Genomic DNA, 24,655 nt, shown 5'->3' with positions numbered 1-24,655 from the left:
GTTTGAATACATCAAGAAAATCTGTGGTTCATGAATTGGTGCTTTGTCCATTTAATAGTGATTAATTATTAAAAAAGTATTTTTTTAAATTGTGGTGATCATAAGTAATATAACAAATCACATAATTCAGAAATGTTTTACATTTGATAAATATTCTTATACTCTACATTTATGGTATAAATACATTTTATCTTTTCTTAAATAAATAACCAAATCAAGCACAGCAGAAACTTCCATTACAATTTTAATGTATTTTAAAATATATTTAAACAGCATATTTAAAGAATAATATAATAGACTTCCATTTCTTATTTTCTCAATGGTACACTATTAATTAAAAATATATTACTTAATGTACCTCAATATAGTTAATAGCATATTCTGTAAGATAAATTGTACTTTAAAACAATATTGCAATATACCTGAATTACAAACAAACCCAGAATGATTCTGAAAACATTGCTAATATAAGATTTGTTTGAAATATCCAAAGGAATGATTAATAAATGGTGTTTTAGAAATATTTTCAGTGAACTGCAAATAAGGCTAACCATAGAGCCACCATAAGTAGCAAATTATCAGTCTAAAGGTTATGCTTCCAAACATCAGTGTTTGTTAAAGAAAGGCCTTTAAAAGCATTTCAACAGAGAAAATAAATTATTTTCTAAGGGAAGAATACTCACACCAGACACACACATATACACACTCACATACTGTCACACACAACATAATCTTCCCATTTGAAATTATTTGTACTTGAAGGAAGGTTTACAAAATCCCTTTACAAAAAGGTTTTCACTGAGCTCATTCTCAAAGATATGAAAAATGGATTTCAGCTGTTCTTTCAAAATGGCAATTCTGTCAAAGCCATTCTGGGATTTTTGGTAATTTCCTTCAGTTTAGTTTCAGTGCTTTTACTCCAAATAAAATCCCTTGCATCACATCAATCAGCAAACTCAGTTATAAAGGAAGGCTAAAGAAAATGGCTCTGTCGGCATCCTTGGCCCCAGCACATTTTATGCATGCAGTGACTTGTCTGTAGGGAGAGAAGTGGAGCACATGTAAATGTTTCTTTATTTTGGACTAAGTTTTTAAATCTGAATTTAAAAAAATCTGCAGCAGTAGTGTTCTAGATAATAGGCAGACATGATTTATTTGAGGTAAGAAGGTTGTTCTACAATTTTTTTAGTGTTAACTTGGAAAGTTATGGACACAGGCTGAAGCCTGTCTCCACAGAATTCCTGAAGCTTTGAGCTCCTTGCAAAATCTATAGTTCACAAGCCAAGAAGAAACATGCTCCTACAGTTACACAAATTTTGTTAAACCAAATGGTTATAACAATTATGTGCAATCTTTCAGCTTCTATGTTCTGCCTATCGTTTATTTATTCAAATCCAGTTCAACATTTCACTTTATCTAATGAAGCAGAAAGTGTAAAAGAAAAATTATGTTTATCCAAGCATTTTTTTGTTTGGGTTGTTATTTTTTTAAGTTTTATTTCTAAATAAATATCCTATCATAGTTTTCATTGGCACAATGTAACCAAATGCATTCAATTTCCTTCAACAATATTAAACAGTCAAAGGAGTTCTGTTTAATCTCAAAAATTATATAAAAATTGTATGGGAAAAAATGTTGAAATGGAATGAAATTGGAGTCAGCATGATATATAACATAGTGACCTATATAGCAGATTTAACTGATAAGGCATCCATAAAGGAGAATATATACCTTTAAATAAATAAAAATGACTATATACATGATATTATACATAGGAAGAGAGATGAAATGAGCCAGACTAATTTTAGGAAATTCCCCTTTTGTCTGCTTTTTATTGCAGCCATAAACCTTAATACAAATCTTTTGTTATTGCCATAATTATTTAATATTAGTGGCAGCCACATGAGCGTACTACCATATTTCTGTATTTTTTCAAAATGACATTGGAGCTGTCATCGAAGTACAGAACAGAGATGGCATTTAATTTGGTTGGAGCACAACAAGGCTTTGGTACATGGTCAGGAAACATCAGATGAACCTGAGAAAGGGAAAAAAAATGTCTTTTTAATAAATAGGGTAAAGAGATATTCGTTTGCAGCTTTAAAGTAATATGCTTGTTTTGTCATCCACCATCAGGCACACCCTTAATCTGACCAACTGTCTCTTACTATGTTCCATGACTGGTGTGGGGTTGGGGCTGGTAGTGAAGGATGTATTCTTAAGCACCAACACCAAGAATCAATGTCCCCGTTCTAATTAAGCAGGGGTGGGAGGCTTGAAAACAGTCCATCAAATAAAGAAAACTGTCTCTTCAGTAGAAATTTCCTGGGGAAAGAACATGACAACTAGCACTGAGTTGCTTTTAGTTGAAATGACAATTTCTATTCACATCATGAGAACTATGTAAGCTGTAAGTACAAATCAATGAAGACACACAGTTGGAACGCAGAAAGATTTAAATGTATGGATTATTTTTTAAAAAGATAATTAAACAATGAATCATAAATGTTATGTCAACTCTTAATTTTCCATGTTGAAGGAAGAATAAAAATCATAATGAAATGAAGTCCAGATATAATCCAATATTTGTTTTAAAGCAATGGTTTCAACTCTTCTTCACAGAATTTTTTATCAGATTCATTGAACTTTAACATCATTGTATGTTCTTTCTCCCCTGCCCAATACTAGACAAGTGCGCCAAGAAGCAAGCAAAGCTAAACCAGAAGCAATGGGACCAGATACTTTATAAATTGAATATCCATCCCCCTTAGAAGCCTAAAAAGGTGGCCATACATGAAAGTGAAGTGCTTAAGTAAAGGATTCATGCTCATTCTGATCAGACTGGCAGTTTGCCTGTGAGTTGCAATAATTGAGCAAGGAGTCAGAATGTGCCTCCCCCCTTTCCCACCCACTTCTGGCCCTTCCCCCAAAGGAGTTTATGGGAAGTCCCTTTGATGAGTCTTAAGGGATCTACAAAAAGCAAGTGCAGCCTCTTAGAGTTTGGCTGCATAATTCCCTGGCTGAAATGATATAGGAGCCCTGCATGTGGACAGAAACAGCAGAAAAAATGAGGTGTTCTGACATGAACTTGAAGTTTCCTAAGACCTCACAAAACTAAAAGTTGGACAGCTTCTATGAATTTCAGATGCAGCTTGTGTCCCTCATCAGCTTTATCTTCCATAACCCACACATATATGATGGATAACCCACACGTTTCAATGGCCTTGGCAGCCCCACGAAGCAGTCACTCTGTAAAAAACGGATTGTTCTTGAATGATTTCTCAAGTCTATTAGTCACAAACATGCTTTCTTTTAACAACAAACATGCCTGTCTTCTTGTTTCATGTCCTTCATAGAACAAATAAAGAGCATGCGCAATACGAGGAAAAAAAAAAAAATCAAGCTTCCCATGTCTGCTTGAGTTCTGCAGAGACTGATGTCCTACACTCAGGACAGCAATGCAGTGCAAGGTCTTCTTCCAAGTTCATGTCAGATCTTTTCTAAATGTTTGTTGCTCAACATTGACTTTTAGACTTCAGCCTTAAGACTTGCAATAATAATTATCTATTATAGGAAAAAGATGAGAGAAGGGAATATTTGGTAAAGGCTTTCTGCCAATAAGAAACATTGCTTGGCCTGAGGGGAACTTTGATATAGATAAATACATATCAAAGGAAGAAAAGTTATGCAGTTATTGAACTAACAATAAAAAGGGGCAAAGAACTTTGAGAGAAATTAAGTGACATTACTTTATAAGCAAATAGGAGCTATTTCTTCTGTGACTCTACAAAAAGAAGGCAATTGTGACTGTCCCTTCAAAAGGTGAAGCTGCAGCATGCCCCTGTCAACTGGTTGAGGTTTGGTATGTATGACACACTGTCTTTGCAGACTCTGCCTACTTCCCAACTACCCAAGAAGTGCTATGTTATATCAAGAAGAGTGTGCATTTATAGACAGCAAAGGTGAAGGCACCCCCCAGGAACTCACTCTATACCTGAATTTTGCTCTGGGGTAATCTCATTAAAAGAAATACATTTGTAAATGACAACCTACCAGAAATACATGTTTGTTTTATATGTTTTTTTCTACCCCAAGGTTATTTCCAAAATTTTTATAATGCCCATAATGTAGTTGCCATCAATAAGCATTTCTGAATCCTAATTTTTTTGTATCATTTTATGAAGTTAATGAAGATGCAAGTAAAACATCAGTGCATTCAAGTATTTGATCTGTCAGTTTATATGTATATATTAATCCTTATTCAGGAGGAAACTAGGATACTCCTTATACTGGCTTTAAATTTTAAATTAATTATGGGGAAAAAGTCAACATTCTAAAGTCAATTTCTCTCAAATTCTAAGAGTACTATCATTATTTTTTGGTAGGGGTCATAAACCAGCCTCACTCCAAAGAAAGTTTTTTTTTTCCTAATATCCATTCCTCTCTTATTGCCATCCACCAAGCAGCTCTACTTCTAACATTAATTCTTGATTCTAAAGTAGTGTGTGTTCCACCCTTTTCCTCCTACATACATAGATATATAAATCTCATAATGATCCAAACATTGAGTTGGAATCATATCACATAATCTAGTATATCCTCTGGGAACCTCATAAGATACATCTGATTCTCCAGAGATTTTCTACGTTTGTTAGAGATGGCACATCAGAAACCATCAAAAGTCAACACCACTTCACTATATTGTTCACCAAAATAAGCGTAGTTACTAGAGATTTAATCACCGATAATTTTCTGAGAATGTGGAAGAGAAAAAGGAAGATCATTTCCACTTTAAAGATTACACAGGAAGAAGGAGAATGGGGCTGGGGAGAAAAAAGAGGAGAGAGGGAGGACTGGAAGGAAGGAATCAAGAAACAGCAATCAGTCTCCTACTTAATACCTTATTGAAGAACTATAATAATACTAAAGTATGTTATAGGACATCCTTCAACATTTAAAGCAAAAACTATCAGATGAAATTCAGCACAGCTATTAGTCAATATTGTTGTAATGATTACTAATGAATTGTTCGGTTAAACACAGTTCCCTGGGAACCTGCCTAGTTAGTCATACTGTGTAGTGAAGAAATCAGTGCAGAGGATCGCTTCACATGATTATTCCAATATTCCCAACTGGATCCTTCCCTGTTCTGTAATATTTAAGCCAATCTGAACTTCCTGACTATATCCACAGTTGTTACCTTAGCTATAAAAAATAACAAGGGATCTTGGGAAGATATCCTAATGCATTGATGATTATGAATGGATAACTTTTCTTTAAAACAACATTATATTGCGCTTGCATTATAAACCATTTCAATCCTACAAAAACAGAGCATACCAAAGTCTGAACTATAGCATGGTTGGTGGCATTCATGTGAGCATTAAGTGGAAAAGAACATTCTCCATCACAATAAAATGCAGCATATCCTTCTGGTGCTATAATCCAGTCCTGAAATGCACAGAGAAAAGAGAAAAATAAAATCACCTACTTGAAAATAAAGACTCAAAGAAGTTTCATCTGAATAGGTTTTATTTCTTGATCCAACAAGCATTCCAACAGGATAGCCTCTCCCACACGCTTTAATTTTAAATTGAAATTTACCAAAAAAGTATAAATGTTTTTGCAAGAATTTGTCCTCTTCTCATTTCTCCCAGGAGGTTGCTATGTAAGACATTTATAGCATGCATTAATCCATGTATGTATTCATGAATAAAAATATAATCATGAGATAGCATTCTAAATATTGTTTAAACAGGAAACGATGAACTCCACAAAGTTCAAGTGAACCAGAAAGGACAAGACAAATAAACTTAATTGAGATAATTCTCATTATTTCTTAATAACTCATTCCCCATTTTAGAAGTCTGACAACTTCTTAAAGCTTTAATATTTATTCCATGTGCTATTTTTCTTTTCATTCTTGCATTGACTTTATGGACTCCTTAGCAGAAATAAATTGGAACAAATTCCTTAAAACTATACATGAAAAATTTCAGGAAACTAAATCATTGGCAATGCAGAATTGTTGCCCTGAATTTTCTCTCCAGAGAAACAAAACTTAGTGTAAATGTAAAAATTATTGTGATATTCATGTTGAAGGTTTATCAAAATTTTGAAAATGTTTACATATTAATATTATTTATCAATAAAATTGTTGTATGTTGAGAATCCATTGTAATAGAATATTAAAGGAAATATAACAAAATAGTTTTTAATGACTATTCTATTTCATTTTTAAGTTCTTTTCACACAGAGCCATTAAAAATTACTTTGGTTAAATTCTCTTCCTCAATTTACTTATGAAGCATATTTTAACAACAATACGATTTTTTGTTTTGTTCTGTGGACTAAACCAAGGCTCTTGCTTCTGCTGAGAAAGCATTCTACTACTGAGTTAAATCCCTGGCCCTTCTTATTCTTATATTGAAATGTGGTCTAAGTTTCCCAGGCTGGCCTTGAACTTGCAATCCTCCAGCCTCAGTCATCTGAGTAGCTGGGATGATAGGTGTGCACTACCACACCCTGTTACTAATAATACAATTGTAAGTGAAAGAAACATCTTTTTTGTGCATCTACTTTATGACAGAGACATTATTGATTATAGTTCTGTTTTCTAGGCTGATAGTTTGGGAACCTAAAAGTACTAATCTGAACTAATATGTTACCAATTTTCAATTTAAAGTTGGGGGTACTTAAACAACACTATTCTTTTTTTTTTCAATTCCTAAATATTATAGACTCATACTTCTTTTCAGATAACTGCATTATACCATAAAATATACTTACTATGCATCAAGGGTGAAAGCAAGCCAAAGGGAGAAATGAAAATTATGTGGATAAAATATATCCTGAGGAGTCATTCAAAATGATCAAAAACTATACTTGGAAAATTACTGACAAAGATCGTGACTTTCTAAGGATTTACAATAAAGGAGAAAAGAAGCATCTAAGTTGACTTAAAATCCTTACCTGCCATCCCAGGTCCCGGAAACTCACATAGAGTTCATGCTTCTTGCAGGCTTGTTTTTGTTCACTTGTATTATAATCTGAAGATTGTTTTAAAAATCACATATTATATAAATGGCTGAATATCAGGTATACAATATTTCTTTTATAAGATTGCTGTTAAGATTTAAATTATCAGTTTGAATCCTAAAGATTTAAATTATCAGTTTGAATCCTAAAGCTAGAGCCAATGACCAATCACATGCATTTGAATCATGCCACATGTTCCTTCTTCTTTTGTAAAACCTAGACAGTATCTTCTGCCCTATATGTTACCACCTGTATGACAGGGCATAATCTTATGATTGCCACTCATGGCATACTAACTGCTCAATATGTGTTCATTCATTAATTTAGTCATACATAATATATTTTCTATAATAAATATTCTTACAATATTTTTTAACATATTCCATCAAGCAGACACTGGGATCTTACTAGTTTATTTTATTTTAATATCATAAATTTATTGTACCTCCAAATTGAGCTTCTGATCAATCCTCAAAAACCTGTCCACTTCTAGAGTTCTCCATTCTTGACTGACATCAGTTGCCCCAGGCATAAAAACCGAAGCAAAATTAAGAGAAACACCAGGAGTCTAAACATGTTTTTTGTTTTGTTTTCACTTTCACATCCAGTCTGTCCAGGCGTTTTATGCGCCATTTTTAAATAGATCCAAAATCCACCTACTCTCCTCACCTCCATCATTGCTTCCATTACAAGCCACCATTTCTAGCCTGAATTACTTCAATATCCTCAGTGCTAGCCTCCCTGCTTTTGCCTTTGCTCTCCTACAAAACAAAACAAAACAAACAAACAAAAAAAACCAGTCAAGTGGGTCTTATAAAAAGTAAACTATTGTGGTACTTCCCTGGAGGAAATCCCACTATGTTCCCATCTCAGGGAGAGTGAACTGTTCTCACAGTGGTTACAAGGCTTTATTTTCAAGTCTTTGCTTAAACATCATTTCAAGGAGGCCTTCATTGACTACCCTATTAATGTTGCAACCCTAAACCTGATACTCTTGATTTTTCTAATTTTATTCTATTTTTCCCCCATTTCCTTTACTGTGTTGTCAAATGCTAGCTATGATGTTCACTCATTTATTATATAAACTGCTGCTTGTCTGTTTTCTCTTACTAGAATGTAAATTTACCAGAGCAAGAGTCTTATTTGGCTCTGTGTAGTTCACTGACATATCCCAGGGGTCTGATACAGTAAGTGACACACAGTAGGCATTCAATAAACATTTGAAGGATTAATAAAACAAATTTCTCAGTATTCCAAAAATTATTTTCATTACATATTTTGGAATGTAATCTGGAATACCCATAATATTTTATAATTGTTTCAAAGGTAAGTATAAATGCAGAACTCCAATCTTGCATTTGGAATGAAGTAAAATACTAAAGAAACATAGAACTTTATGGAACATTTTTCTATGTTGTCTACTCTGGAACATATTCATGCTTTATACAAATAACATTTTAACTCAGTTCAATTGTTTCTAATATGAAATATGAAAGAGAAAAAATATTTATTTCAAAGAAAGTTTCTGTTAAAGTGCTATCTGCCTTTTTAATTATTCAAACTTCAATAAAACCAGAGGTCAAATGGGGTCCATCATGGGGGGGCCCTGTTGTCTGCCATTCCTGGATCCTTCAAATAATCTTTAATATCAGTCTAGGAAACAAGAGAGTGATTAAATTTTGAAATTGAGGATTTTAAAATTTCTAGATCAATTATTTCTACTGTGCAATTGGAACAAATTTTAAAAGTAAATAATGAAAAATGGAGAAAAAAGAAATTATTTGAGACTTGGTACTATTGTTCTTCAGGGAAAAGTCTCCCTTAATCTAAATAATAGCACAAAGAATTAACTTTATTCAGGCAATGGACAACTGTACTTTAAGCATGAAATGGATAAGTATATATGAAAAGCCATAAACTACATGCATGGTTATTTGAATTCCATGTTTATAAAAAAAGAAAGAAAATAAAACTTTAAAGTCTAAATATATCTGTTCCATCAATGCAGCTTTCATGCAGACTAAGTGATGTATATAATGTAACATCACATAAAGGTAACGAGCAATGAAATTTATAATGAAATCTGGTTCCAAGAGTCTGATTTCATAGAGTTAGGACCATATGCTTATTCTGTCAGAAATAAAAATTAATGGATATCGAGTGAAGTAAATGTTGTACCCAAACCAGCAAAGTCTACAGTTAAATTTACAATAAATGACTGGCAGAATAAGCTGTGGGATAAAGGGCAAGGACATTAGATTTATATATTTAAAAATATTAATTGGCAGCCCTTAGGAGATTAAAATGAAATGGAGATAACTCTATTGTTAAATAACCTGTCTACAATAAAGTCATACCTGAAATTACTAAAATGTTCTGTTGCCACAGTGGATTCTAGAAAAAGTACACTAACATGTCTCAAACAAAATGCAGGCATTATAGTATAGCACTTTCATGGTGTTTTTTTTTTTTTCCCTTAATGGTAATAATGTCCAGAAAACAAAGCAAAAACATTGAAACTATTATTAGAATTTTACACAAATTTCTTTGTGGCTAATTTCCAGATGCAGTATAAATTTAATTTTTTTCTACTTTTTTATTGGGGTATTATAGTTCTACATATTGATGGGCTTTGTTGTCACACATTCATATATGCATACAACAATATAATAAAGTCTGACTTTAAAATATTAGAAAATATGAAAAAGAAAGATATGGACATAAAAAGTGGTATTAAAAACATCCTGAAATCTGCATAGACATTAAGACACATACTAGTTCCTGAGAAAACAAATAAATGTAGTCTAGCCTTGCTAAGAAGAGAACAGACAATAATGAAATCCAAAAAATTCCATCTATCAACATTGGTCTCAAAATAGTATTAGCTTCTTCAGGAGGTAAAAGGAGAGAGAGAGAGAGAGAGAGAGAGAGAGAGAGAGAAAGAAATAGATATCATACATTCAAAATAGAATTTAGCATTTAAGCATCACAACAGCTTTACAGCAAGACAGGATGTTAGTTTTCTCATTCCCAGTGCCCAAAGGGAAAAGGAAGTCAGCACCTGAAGCATTAGAACAAAGGACTTTACTTGCAGCCAATGGACAATGACAGTAAAGGAAGGTCTGTTAAAGAGGCACAAAAGAAAGAATGATGCTACAGCAACAGACTATTCTGTAATGTAGATTTGATATGACCTTGGGAGTAGAGAAATATGTGATAAACTGACAAACAACAGCAATCCCAGCCAAAGAAGGGGTTTTAAAAATATAGCTACTCCAGTTTATTCACCACATTCCACCCCAGCAAATTAACTATTTGAATATACGCACAAAACAGGAACAATTTATGTTTTTTCCTAGTATGGGGATATCTGTGCTTGTCTAGGTATGAATGGGTAACATAAAACAGACACCCTAAACTAATAACTGTCTGGTTTATTTCCTTAATTCTGCTCAGCAAGTCATACATCTGAATGACCCAATTAACATCTTCACCTGAGAACCCACTGGAATAAAAGCTTAAGCAAAATATTTAGCTTCTAATTGCTTGCAAGACCTCTAATTGAAAAATTTCCCAGATGCCTCCAATTTCTGCTTTTTATTTTTTTATTGTTTCCATTTTTAATTTTTAGTACATTGAAATTATGCATAATAGTGGTATTTATTTTGACATATGAATAATTTTCTACATAATAGAAATGTGTATAATAAATATATAAAATAGTTTTCTCCATTTCAACCCCAATACTAGTCCCTTCCCTCCCCAATTTCCTCCCCTTGATCCTCTACTCTATTGGTCTTCCTTCTTTTATTCATTTATTTGTGCATTTCAGTTATATATATGGAACTGGAATATATTGTGATACATTCATACATGCACATGATATAATTTCATTAAGTTAATTTCCCATTTCTTCCCCTCTGCCTCCCCTCCCTCTTGGTCTCCTGCTTCTACTCTACTACTTGCCCTTTTATTTTGTTGAGATCCCATTTTATTTTAGCTTTCTCTCTAGCTTCCACATATAAGAGAAAACATTCAACCCTTGACTTTCTGAGTCTGGCTTATTTCATTCAGTATGATATTCTCCATTTCCATCCATATACCATCAAATGACACAGATTTATTCTTCTTTATGGCTCAGTAGAACTCCATTGTGTATATATACCACATCTTCTTTATCCATTTGACTATTTCTACTTTTGACCTTACTTTGTTTCAACACTATTTTAGTTAACAGAATCATCAGTCACCATACCTGAAATATATCATCAGCCCATACCTGAAAATTTAGAAAGAGTCTTGATTTTCTTTATTTCTCCCTCAGATCCTATGTTAGATTAGTCCACAAAGCCCCATTACTTGGCTCACTTCACTATTCTAGTTTTAATAGCCTATTGAAAGCCCTTTGTACTCTTGGTTACCTCTTCCTTCTACACTGTCTTCTTCCAGTAACTTTGAATCCTAGGATAAAACTTCATTTCTGTTCACCTCATACATCTCTTATTTTTTCTTTGTGGGCTTTTGATTGTTTGCATTACTGAGAATTGAACTCACTACCTTGTGTAGGCAAGTCCTCTGCTACTGAGTTACATTTCCAGCTCTTTCTTCCTATGTCTCTGATTATATGTATTATGGTTTAGGGCCTAAGCATAGCTTCCTAGTTGATATTCCACTCTTCTCACAAAGAAATGCTTGCTTATACTACCCATTCAACACCAGTACATAATCCTGGAACTGTGTACATCTGTCTGCAATGGTTTCATCCATCCCTTCACTTTTCAAAAAAAAAAAAAAAAGTCTATGTTTTTCCTCAGGTAAGTAATTCATGTCTAATCCAAGATTATAAGACTAGAAAGTGGTAGAGCCAAGATTAAATTAAAAATAGACAATATATAACTAAATGAAAAAATGGACAGATAAAGCTAGCTGACTACATATTATATGCACTAAAATAATAATTTTTTAGGAATGGTACCTGAATTTTGCATGATTCATGGAACAGATAATAGTTATTAATGTTAATTCTATATAAATAATGTGGATTAGAGATTCATTTACTCAGGAGTTTAAGTCAGAAGGATCACTGAGTTTGAGGACAGTCTGGCAATTTAGTGAGACCCTGTGACAATCTTGGGAGACCCTGTGGCATCTCAAAATATAATTTTACAAAGGTCTGAGGATGTATCTCAGTGGTAGAGTGCTTGTCTAGTATGTGGGGAGCTTTGGAATAAATCTTTAGTACCTCAAGAGAGAGAGAGAAAATGTATGTGGAGAAAAAATTTGGAAGTACACTTAGCATGTTAGTATCAGTATAGCAGGGCAACATCATGGAAGAATTAATAAGGGAAAACATTATGATTTTATTATTTTTAAATACTAAAGAGTACACTAATTATGTAATATAAAACATTTTGAAGAAATAATTCCAATTAATTCTACTTTCTTGTTTTAATTAATATCTCTTGTGTCAAGAGGCATGGATTTATATACAATCTATTAGGCAAGAGACAATGCCTATAAAAATTGAGAAGTAAATGTACACTAATCCTTAGTAGTGAACATGCTATAAATAATCTTTTTCACCATCCTGTAATGACATGTGTTATGATTTAGATATAAAGTGATCCCAAAATATTCATGTGTGAGAATGCAAGAAAGTTTAGAGGTGAAAGGATTGTATTATGAGAACCTTAATTTAATCCATGCATTATTCCACTAATGGGGATTAACTAGGTGATAACCGTAGGCAGGCAGGGTGTGGATGGAAGAGGTGAGTCTTTGGGGATGTGCTTTTGGGAAATATATTTTGTCCCTCAAGAGTGTAGCTGTCTGTGTCTCTCTGCTTCCTTGTGTAATGCCCTGAGCCTCTCTGCCACACTCATCTGCCCTGATGTTCTGCCACATCTCAGGGCAGGAGCAATAGATCTGGCTGTCTATAAATTTAGGCTTCTGTAACCATGAGCCCCCAAATAAACTTTTCACATCTAATTGTTTTGTTTTTTTTTGTTGTTTTTTTTTTTTGTTTTTTTAAGAGAGAGAGAGGGGGGGGGGGGAGAGAGAGAGAGGGGGGGGGGATTTTTTTTTTTTAATATTTATTTTTCAGTTATCGGCAGACACAACATCTTTGTTTGTACGTGGTGCTGAGAATCGAACCCGGGCCACACGCATGCCAGGCAAGCGCGCTACCACTTGAGCCACATCCCCAGCCCCTCTAACTGTTTTTGACAGTTCTTTTGGTCATAGCAATGAAAAAGATGACTAAAACAACAGGACCTACCATTTTCCCTGTTAATTCTTCCAGAGTTTTTATACTTGGTTGTTTTTAGCATTTTATGTAGTTCTTAGAAGTAGTTCTTTAAGTTTAAGTAGTTCTTTAAGTAGTTCCTTAAAAGTCCTACCAATCTAGTGTCTTCATATTTTAAAGAGTAGCTACCTTAAAATTCAGCTATTGCTTCCATTTCTTTCCCACACATATTCAAATTTCAAGGGAATATTCATTGTGTTGCATTAATGTGAAATAGGCGATATCTCCCACAGAATGCCTGGCTCAAACTTCTTGCCAAAACCCTGAAGAAGAACAGTGTAGAGGTGGGCAGTTTTTGCAGAAAACCTAGATGTAATGGTTTTTATGGAAGCTATTTTTCCCCATGCAATCAACACATTAACTTATTCCATAGGGATTCGGGGTACTTCCACTATGTGCTGTACACTGTTCTAAGCTTTCTCATGGGGATATGGAAGAATAAATGCATTAAGAAATCAGAGGACAGCAATTTGAAAGAGGGAAGAAATGAGGGTAAGGACAGCAAAAATAACTTGGATTTTAATCCTCCTGTATCCTGTGCTATTTGATATTTTCAACATTTAATGATACGCTTTGAAGGAAGGAAAGGAAGGAGGAAGGGAGGGAGGGAAATAGGGAGGGAGGAAGAGAGAAAGGGAGGGAGAGAGGAAAAAAAGACAAGAAAGATAGATGCAACTAAACATGGAATACAACTTTCTTCCCTAAAAGCCACCTTCTATTCCTTCTTAGCCAAGGATCCTTTAAACAGTATTTTATTGTAAAAGCTAGTACTGTTATAGCATTTATTATTTATACTCAGATAATTTAAAATTTTCATTGGCATTTCAAGTCCCCTAAGTATCAAATTTTCTGTTTATACTAAGTGTTCCTTTTCCTTAAACCCCTGTCTTTTAGGCCAAATCCTATGAGGCTTTTCCCAGTTCCCTTGATTACTACCTATTGAAAGGTTAAGTCTCATAGACACAAACCAGCTACCTTCTTTCTTCTTATTATCAAAATATGAACATGCTCCAAAACCATCTACCACATATTTCACAGAAATGGTTGCCAATGACAAACTTTTAAAAAAGAAAATATTGGTCTATATTAGAATAATTTCGTACTCTAAATGGTGTTAGGAAACTGGTGAAAAGTTACGTGATTTCTGCTCCATGTGTTTTATTCATCTATGGGTATAGAAGTACATTTGTTACTTGTGGCCAGGAAGAAGATAAATAGAGTTAGCCAATAGGGAAAAGGACTTTGATGATTTCAATTGCTGGAACGCCTCTGCCAGAGTAATTAGGAATTCTAATACTAAGTATGTGACTTCTACTTTTCTCTTTGTAATTTCCTCAAAAATTATTTACTATTCTATTCAAAGTTTAGCCAACCCTTCTCTTAATGCAGTCTGCTACATTAAATTAAAAACATTTCAACCAAATTTAGAGCCATTCTACATGAAAAGAAAAATATACAACTTTGACAGGCTAGTATTTACAAGGAAGAAAGGGTCTTGGAAAGTTATTTTTCTCCCTCTTCATATTAAGCAATTACAACTTTTTGCCAAACTAAATATCTTGTGAAGATCTTTACAAAATAGCTTTGTAACACAGCATAATATCATGTTTACTCTCAAATGAAAGAGGGGTTAAATGTCTTTGGTGGAAAATTATTTTAAAACATCATTTTTATGTAGTATTTAATTCAGTATAATGTATAATTCTTCTATGCATAATTCTTCCCTCCTGCCTCTGTTGCTGGGCACCAAAGGGACTTCATTCTAACATGATTCTCCTGGTGTTTACACTTTGGGAAATCTTCAATGAATTTCATTTAGTATTTTTGTGGAGAATTTCAGATGCAGAAAAATAAAAACAAAAAACAAAGTTTTTACAATCTGTTTCTTATCTAAACACTCATACATAATAAATGTGAATAATAAATAGCTGCTGGATGATTTTTCATTTTCAAGAAACCTGGGAAAAAGAATATTTGGGGGACAATGTCAAAGGCAATTTTAAATTACAATTGTAATTTGCAGAAATACCACATGAAGGAATGATGTCTGTTTGGGTACCAGCTCACCCATTGTCCCTGACATGATTCAGGGGATATTAACAAAAATGAATACATATTGTATAAATGAACTAATACTTTGTTCTAGGTGAATATGTTCAAACATATTTTTGTAGATAAAAATAATTTCTTGGAATAAAATAGCCATCATTTTCATCTAAGAACAAGTTATTCAAACTTGTTTGTAGCCTGGACTCAATAAAGTCTTCTTGGTATAATTAGCCTGATTTTGTCACTTTAGATTCTGGAAGTTAGATGCGTTCTGATCACTTATAATTTTATCTCCTCTTCTATTAAATAACAGATTAAACTCCTGGTACACTGATATCAGTTGAACATCAATATTTTGCCCAAACATTTTATGTATATATATATATGTAGTCATACACCAAATAACAGTCCTCCAAATAATTTAAGGAAATATACATATTACGTTAATTATCATACAATCTGTCCTGTTCCTATATTCAGATAAGAAATGAGTTGCTTTATCCCTATTTAAGTACTAAAGAGTAAGAATTTAGTAAATAGCACTAAAGAGAAGAATTTATGCTGATTTTCCTGGTTGAGCATCCATATTTAGAGGCCCTGGGGAGGTTAAACAAAGCAAGTTATGTCATTTAGTTTGGGCTTGACTTTGTTGATCTAGCCATTTCATAATTTAATTAATGCCAGTTTGATTTTAATTTGAACTGAATCTTTCAACATATGAAGACAAGTCCTACTTATTTTGAAATGAATTACTGAGTGATTCACTGACGAAACATTCTAGGGATGCTAGAAACATCACTGGAAGATTTAATATACCAAATGAAGGTCTATACAGAGGATAAATTTATTGTGGCTACTTGATTTGCAACATATGACCTCATAACTCTCTGTGCACAACTGCTGCTCTAGTTTTATCTTACCTCCAGCACTGGACATCCTGGAGGAGTCCTGATGAGAGCTGGATTTATTGCGGTTTTGATTTTTCCGTTTGTTGGCCGCTCTCACTGATCGAAGAAGTACCTCACTGGCCTTGAAGAAGGCCACCATGAATGGTTGTTTTGATTGAGGCCCATGTCTTCCCACAAGACCAGCAGATTTCACATTGATACTGCGTCCTAGAATACAACGCACAAGGAATTATTTTACAAGAGATAAAATTTACCTGATGTGAATCAATTCTGAGGGTACTTTGAAAAAGGCAAAAGTTTTAAAGCAGTATCAGAATTTTTTTTTCTTTATAGGCCAAGGTTCTTATCATTCCTGGGGCTACTATTACAGACAAACATTCATGCTTAATTTTTTATTGTGATCATTCTTTCACCACAGAACACCCTTGGGCCACATTCACTCATTGATATCTTCTCAGGCCTCAAAGTCAGGGACACTCCTAGAAAGGTTTGACTACCCATCAGCCTGGAAATGTCCACATTGAATAACAATTCCAGAAATCTCATCTGCAGATTCTTCCACACTAAAGACCTCATAATTTTCCTCTAAGTGGTAAAAGCTGAATGCCTAGAAGGTGTTTCTACTTTCTCCAGCCAATTTCAGCCTTTCAGGTATTAATTAACGCTGAGAGCCTTTCCGCCTTCGCCTCTGCCCAGGGCTTTAGCAAACTTGAGAACTCTGTGCTCTACTTAAAGCTCTTCACAGGTCATTCTGGAAGACCCTTCCGGGGATGGAGGCTTGCTTTTAAGTTGCACTTCATCCTCATTATGAAGTATCTTGAAGTAAACTAGGAAATTTTAGAATTGCACTCCTGAGTTTGACATACCTGAATAATGTTTATTGAAAAAGTTTCAGAAGAAGCAAACCAAGTCTGAAGACTCTCAGGAAAGAGAAAAGTGTTCGGGTGAATTTTTATAATATACTTTTGTTAGCCTTTTCTAATTTAAAATAATTGTCACTAAAAATTAAATATAGTCTATGTAAAAATTATAGAAGTACTATATCAACTTATATATAATATCTATGTATACAAAGAAAACCATTGACTGATATCTGGTTCCCTAAAAGTCACTCAAAGAGGATGAATTATTTAACCTTAAGTTGTAAATTTAGTTGAGAATTACTCAAAACTTATACAAAGTTACTACTTAGATATGGACACTACCAATCCTGTAAGAATAATTTATAATGTGGTTTGAAATATGTGCATGATTGACTCCGGCTTTCCCCCTGAGAAATGTGCATGTTTTCTTAAAATATTTATTCTGTAAAGTCTGTGGAGCAGTCTCAGTCCATTATAGGACCTGACCCACCTTAGAAGAAAGAAAAAGAAAACAAGTCCTGAAACAGCATCAATGGCATTTTAGCAAATAAACCCTTGCTCTTAACAAAATTTATTTTGGCAGCATAAACACTTTTGTGTATACTTGTATTGTGCAGAGAGCTTCTACCGTCAGAATATGAGATTGTGTCATGTGAGACTAGGCAGCTGTTGGGAAGGACACAGAGGTCCTTTAAATGTGGAGATATTGATTTTTAAAAGAGAGTCTGCCCCAATCCAGGCGGCATAGGTGTCCTCAACAACTGTACTACAACATACTGGGGAAAATTATCTAATGCATACAAGTATTAAAATGGTCATCTGCCTCACAAATGCCACTACATTGAATCCTACTAGAAAAAGGACTTACAAATAATCAAAGCAGTAAACCTTGAACAAATAAGCATATAGAATTCTCTTTTAAATGCAAACTTACAGTGGCTCTATGCCAGAGTCTACATTTCTTAGAAAAACTCTATCACTGGCATAAATAAAAGAGGCAGTTTGATTTGTGGTCAGAGTAGTTTCCATTCTACTTCCACTGTAACAAATGTATTAATTCAGCTCAGACTTCCTCCTTCTGGCAGCCCTTTTGCTGTAAAAAGAGAAATTAGAAGTTCCAGCCAAATACCATACCTTGAACTGACCCACTTCAATACATAAACACTTTTACAACATGTTTATTCAGGTGTAGCACTTGAAATTGGTTTAAGATGTTTCCAGTGACAGAGAGCTCAGCAAAAGAAAAGAAAGAAAGAAAAAAAAAAGAACTGAGAAACTTAACTGTTACAGAATAGAATAACTGGCAATCTGTTCTTCAAATTTTCTAACTTTTTTCTGTCTTGGAGTATGACATAAAAAAGTATTTGTCAAAGCTTTTATTTTGATGTTTTAATGAAGTGTTAATTTAACAGGAACTAAATTTTTACTTGTATACATTGATGACTACAGAAATCATTTTTAATATATGATCTTTCTAATGCTGAAATAGGTTGCTGCTAGATGTTCACAAATGGAATATAATAAAATCAGTTTTCCATTCATTACTACACACACTGACCCTTTTAAAGTTAAATTGCACTTAACTCAAAGTTCCAAGTTTCCTTTGGTTTGCAAGCGGATTTCTTTTATTTTTATTCCAAAGACTTTCAATCTTTTAATTTTTATCTATGGAGAAATAATACTACTCTAAAGATTTATGTTCTGAAAACTATAAAGATGTATGCTACAAATATGGGTTTCTTAGGTTTTACAAAGGTAGATATTGTATGTGAAGCAAAGTACCCTTCAAATCAATGTGAACTCCCTTTAAAATAACTTTTAATATTATTAAGTTTCCTCTTGGTTTCCTTTTTACTCCAGCAATGAGATGACTATTAAGATTCCATAAGTTAGTGCTTGCTCAGTTACCCTTAGTCTTGAACTACACACAGAAGCATTAACTATTTAGCCTACTTCTTAAGACATAGTATACCTACACTGATTATATTAACTAAAGCTTTTGAGTGGCTGAACAATTAATTTTGTTTAAAATACTGACAGGAATCCAGTCTATATTGCATATATTAAAATAGTGAATACTTTATAAAAGTTTATTTGAACATTTTCAATTTTGTTATTAAATATATAGTATGTTTTAAAATATTACAAATACATAATTAAAGATGACTACCTAAAGCATTTTGATTAAGGAAAACTATACATGGTCTGTGTACCACCATGGATATGCTTTTCAGAGCTGACCCTTATTTTTGAGTGGTTTCTAGTTTAGACAGATGGAGACATTGACAACACAACGAAAAGTAAGATAGACCATTTATAAAATGAGCATTAAAATAAAAGTATGGGAACCAAACCAGCTAGATTTCAAGTTTAGTCACCATGGTTTCAGCCATGTTTAGATATAGCTAGAACATTGGTAGTTTTAATTTAACAGACATGCATTTGAATGAAGAGGAGCTACTTCGTGGGCAAAAAGTCAACCTAAGGGAAAGGTGAACCCCGAAAGCATACATTCAAACAATAACAATATCTCAGGGAGCAAAAGGAAGTAGTGATTTTTGAGCCTATAAATTCAGTTACTTCTGGCACAGCTCCAATGGTTGAATTTCTAATTTTTAAAGGAAAGAGATTCAAAGAAAATCTAATAAACTCTTTAATCCAAAGTCTCTGTAACATATGGGAGGACAAGGTAGCACTACTTTGGCACTTGATTAACAGAATGTGACACAGTAGTAGAAAAATATTCTCTCTACATTAGACAAATAGCTTCTGAGCAGTTTCACAATGGGAGAGGATGGCAGCAATGGAACAAGCTTAAAATCACACATCTGCTTCGGTGTCAGCATCAGCACAGACTCCAGAAAAGAGAAGCAGCCAATGGAAGGTAATTGATCAGAATAGCAATCAGACAGCAATGACATTCTTCAGGCACCCTGGCAATTGCACTAAAGCAAGAGATGGCCAATCATGGGATGAAAACTCCCTTTGGAATATGCTCTCAGAGCAAGAAAAAAATCCCTGTGGAATACACATGTGTTTATGATGTACACCAGGATTGGGGTAAGGCTGTGATCTGGTAAACATGTGGAGTGATAACAGGAAGTGAGGAACATGTTTGCTGGGAATTGTTCAAGCAGAGATGCACTTGTGTTCTCCCACACAAGTGGAAAGGGAAAGGAGATGATGAAGAGGATATAGAACAGATTCTTTGAAGAATGTGCCAGTCTTCCACTGATCTCACTGATGTCAGTTTGTGTCTCTCGTTATCCCGGGTTTATGAATTATGGAATGCTTGGATGATGAAGTACAAGGAGTAATGAAAAAATTATAGGAGCCCAGAGTTTGGTATTGAGATGTCCAATAATTATTGTATATGGAAAGGTTTTTTTAGAACTATTTGCACCTTGGCCATTTTGTTTTCACCTCAAGCTTATTGTAAAGATAGCAAGGTAAAATAAAGTTTTTTGTTTTGTTTTTTTATTTTTTGTTTTGTTGATAAATATGAATAAAGGTAGGGTTGGGTTGGTATCTTCTAAAGAAATGTTTACAGGAATTAAGACTAACGTTTGTGAGGCTACTAAACTTTGCCGACTTCCAGTTCTAACACTCTGACCCTTACGACTTTATCTGAGTACTGGGACAGAGTATAGATTTGAGTAATGTCCCAGGATATCCCTTTCATAAGAACCCAACTGAAATTATTTCAAATTTATATTAATGGAGGTCAGCTGGTGAACCAAAGATCCATCCCAAACTCACTGGTTTTGTATTTCAGACCATTTCTTTTGCAAAATGTGGCATTCAAATTGTTTATTTCTTTTTAAACACGGTTATTAAAGGAGATTCTGACATAAAACAGTTCTTTAGACATATGTTGATGTTATAAGGATAAGTGGTTCCAAATATGAGCATTTAGTTTCCTTGTAGGATACACAGTTTGAAAAATGCTCATTTGAGGATTTATCAGAGTCTAAACGTTGATATCATTCGGAGATGTTAGCAAGAATCCAACTTTGGTTTTTCTCCTATAAACCCACAGCGATGACTGTTTAACCAAAAACACCTGTGATGAAACTGATGCACAAATTATCTTTCATTCATTCAGAGAAAGACTTTCAGAGGAAGACTTCCTTTATAGACTATTTCGTGGAAGACAAATCAGTTCATTGTTTCTCATTCACATATCTACTTGATCTTCACTTATTTTCAACCTGTGGTTAACTTTGGTTCTGATACTTTTCAATTACAGATTCTGTTACTCTAAATTATACTGAAATTCTACTCTTTTTGGAAAGGGATGATTTAAAACGTCCAGAACTTGCTACCCAGCATATAGACTAAATCATGTTTACATGAAATTTTAAGAAATGTAGGGAAGATAGAATTTTGTCTACTTAAATTCCATATATACTTTAATTCAGTGTAGCCTTAAATTAAGCATATTGTAATCTAGTTACAATTTCAACTTTGTTATACTTTGATGAAAATTTAGCATACTTTTCAGTTTTGTATTAAAAACATAGACCCATTTCCACATATAAGCCACAGATATGAAATACCACAAATGTAATTTAACATTTCTGCTCAAATTTTAAAATGGTTTACATGGCCTTATAAACAAAAACAAGGAAAAACTGTGATTTAAAACTGTTTCAGTGGTAATGGAAACTCACTATTAAGGGGTATTTGAAAAATATTTCTTTGAACTGTGGAGTGCAAGGTAAGATTTTTAAGTGATTCTTCACAGTAATTTTTGAGTTCTATTTAGCAAACAAAGCTTCTCATGCAATGCTTTGTTAGAATTTTCCATTCTCATCTGTATACTGGCATTTATAAGAGTAATTTAAACATAACCACTTGGTTTTACATCAAGTATATTTATAATTATTTTAATATTAAAATTTATAAAAATAAGAGAAGGAAAAATGGAATAATATGTGTAAACAAGCATATGATTTTTTGCAGGTGAAGGAAAGGAAAACAGACACACCTGAGACATAAAATCCAAGGGGAACATACCCTGACACAGGGATGTGAACTGTGAGTTTTCTGAGGATGAGTAACGTGGTAAGGATCCTGGTAACTTATAGCAGAAGAAATTCATTTTCCTCTCTGACTGGGGTACACAAGGAGTGGAGAAGTTTAAAGGGGAAGAGCTTTTTAAAAGAGTTGACATTGTTTCTAAAAATTGTACAGAGAGTCTGTAATACCCTACAGTTTGAGAACATGGTGGGGATTAGAAAAGGAATGGGGATATTTGGTCACAAACACAGGCAGGATGACTAAAGGCATGACAAGAAAAACACAAACCTTTGGGAACTGAAGCCCATGAGACTCCAGGAAGGAGAGCCTGGGGACCAAGAGACTGAGAGTCATAAAGGAGCCGGATCAAGGTTTGTTCACAATTGTGGAAGTTGCCCAAAATGTTAAAATCTTTGACTGCATGAAGGGCAGAGATGAGGTGATGAATAATGGCAAGTCTCCTTCCATGGACTTGGGTCTCAAATGAGGGGCTTGCTATCTCAGGCATGACAAGCCCAACAGATGGTTTATCCTGGGGCCCAATATTTTCTGCCGGTTGAAATATGAATCTCATACTAAGAATTGTGGTTTACCTCCACAAAAGCCCTGATTTTTTAATAGCTCTAGTCTTTATATAGCACCTTTCCCCAGAGGCCCTATGAGCTTTACCGACATCATTTCTCACATGCCCCCAAAAGATTGGTTAGCAGTTGGTTGTATAGCCCTCATTTATTTTAAGAAAGGAGAAACATTATTTTCACAAAACCATGGGAAAAGTGAATTATTTTTAGTTTATTTTCCAGTTATTATATGGCTTTTTTTAAAATTAAAAAAAAAGTGTACACAGAGAATTCTTTCTTTTAATAGCATGGAAGATTTAAATAAAATTATTGAGAAGCAAAGTTTTAGCAGAAATCAACCAACAGTCTTAAAAATATAATGTGTTATAATATAATAATAAGAGTTCTTTTTTATCAGTTAATTGATATATTATTCAAAAGCTTTATATAATATGGCAAATCATAGTTCATTAAATATTTGATCTCACTTTTATTTGATAAATGAATCTGTAAAATGATTACAAGCTACTTTTATACTACCAAAATGGAGGAAAAATAAACTATTTTAATACCTAGTAAAGAGAAGAGTGAAAAAAGTAAAGGTATTTTCTAAAATACACAGTGGAGAACTAATACTGAAATACCTACTATAATATGCCATAGTAAGTATGTACTTTTACTTCCAAAAATGTGGAGTTAAGACATTTAGGGCTTAATTCTTTCCTTCACATAGAATGGTATGATCATTCTTCCCGGTAAAAAGAAATGGATCTTTTCCTCATGGTTTTCTCATGTCTTTAATTATGTCAAAAATGTAATCTGGCTTACCCTGCATTAGCGACCAGGCATAACACCATGATTTCATGGTGGCACCCAGAGAAAAAGCATCCTTCTGAACCATTTGCTTGCAAAATAATAGCTGGTTTCCAGGAGTTTTTATCCTTTGCTCAACTCAGTTCAGCTGCAACATCTGACCTCATAGCATAACTACGATTTTCATTTTTCTATTAGTTGTGCCACCTCAGAGAAAAATCCTATAAAGAATACCTCCACAAATAAATATAAATCATATCTAAGAGCAATAAGAAGCATGTCTTTCAAATGAATCAGGAAGTTGGAAATTGAGAGGTTTACAGATTGAATACTTCTGAAATCAAAACAGAAGAAATAGCTACAAACTATTGAAGACGGATGTTTTATCTGTTGACTTACATACATCATCTTATTTACTTTTCACAATAAGATGTCAGTCATATCTTTAAAAAATGATAAAATAATGTTCAAAGGCTGGGCATAGTGGCTCACGTCTCTAATCCCAGCAACTGAGGAGGCTGAGGCAGAAGGATTGCAAGTTCAAAGCCAGGCTCTGAAACTTAGTGAAGACCTAAACAACTTAGTAAGACCCTGTCTTAAAATAAAAAATAAAAAGGGATACGGATGAGTCTTAGTGATTAAGTGCCCCTGGGATCAATCCCCAGTACCAAATTAATTAATTAATCAATCAATCTAACAAGGGCCAGATTTTAACAGCCCTGTTATTCCTAAAGTAGTGTGCTCTCCCCTCAGATTACAGTGTTAGTAATTGGTTAGGGCTGATGTTTTCATCATGGGTCTCTGTATAAAAGCTTTCCACCTTAAGAAGAAAACCATCCATCTCATGCTTGTCAGTGTCACACACACACACACACACACACACACACATATATATGTATATATATATATATATATATACATATATATATATTACTTAGTATTGTGATAGTTGCCTGTTTCATTAAGTTCAGGGTTAGTCTTTCCTAAGAAGTAGGAATATAAGGATTCAATACTCCTTGGCAGCTGTGAGAAAGCTGGTGGTTTCCCTAGTTTCTATCATTCAAGTTGAAATTTTGTGTTGGGCACAGAGGTGCATTC

General features: G+C 33.8%; 1 protein-coding gene across 1 annotated transcript in view; it reads right to left on the bottom strand.

Annotated features, from left to right (window-relative positions):
• Positions 1-1,370: 1,370 nt before the first annotated feature.
• Bmp5 (bone morphogenetic protein 5) overlaps positions 1,371-24,655 on the bottom strand; it is a 110,385-nt gene continuing 87,100 nt past the window's right edge. Inside the window, exons 4-7 of the mRNA XM_076860068.2 lie at positions 16,312-16,506; positions 6,973-7,049; positions 5,341-5,451; positions 1,371-2,038 (exon numbers count right to left, since the gene is read on the bottom strand). Coding sequence (XP_076716183.2) covers positions 1,889-2,038; positions 5,341-5,451; positions 6,973-7,049; positions 16,312-16,506 — 533 coding nt within the window. The 3' untranslated portion in view covers positions 1,371-1,888. The remainder of the gene's footprint in view (positions 2,039-5,340; positions 5,452-6,972; positions 7,050-16,311; positions 16,507-24,655) is intronic.

Source organism: Callospermophilus lateralis, chromosome 6 (genome assembly GCF_048772815.1).
Source record: "Callospermophilus lateralis isolate mCalLat2 chromosome 6, mCalLat2.hap1, whole genome shotgun sequence".
Lineage (NCBI taxonomy): Eukaryota > Metazoa > Chordata > Mammalia > Rodentia > Sciuridae > Callospermophilus > Callospermophilus lateralis.
The sequence above is the reverse complement of the archived record's forward strand: the minus strand, read 5'-3'. Positions and strand labels throughout refer to the sequence as shown.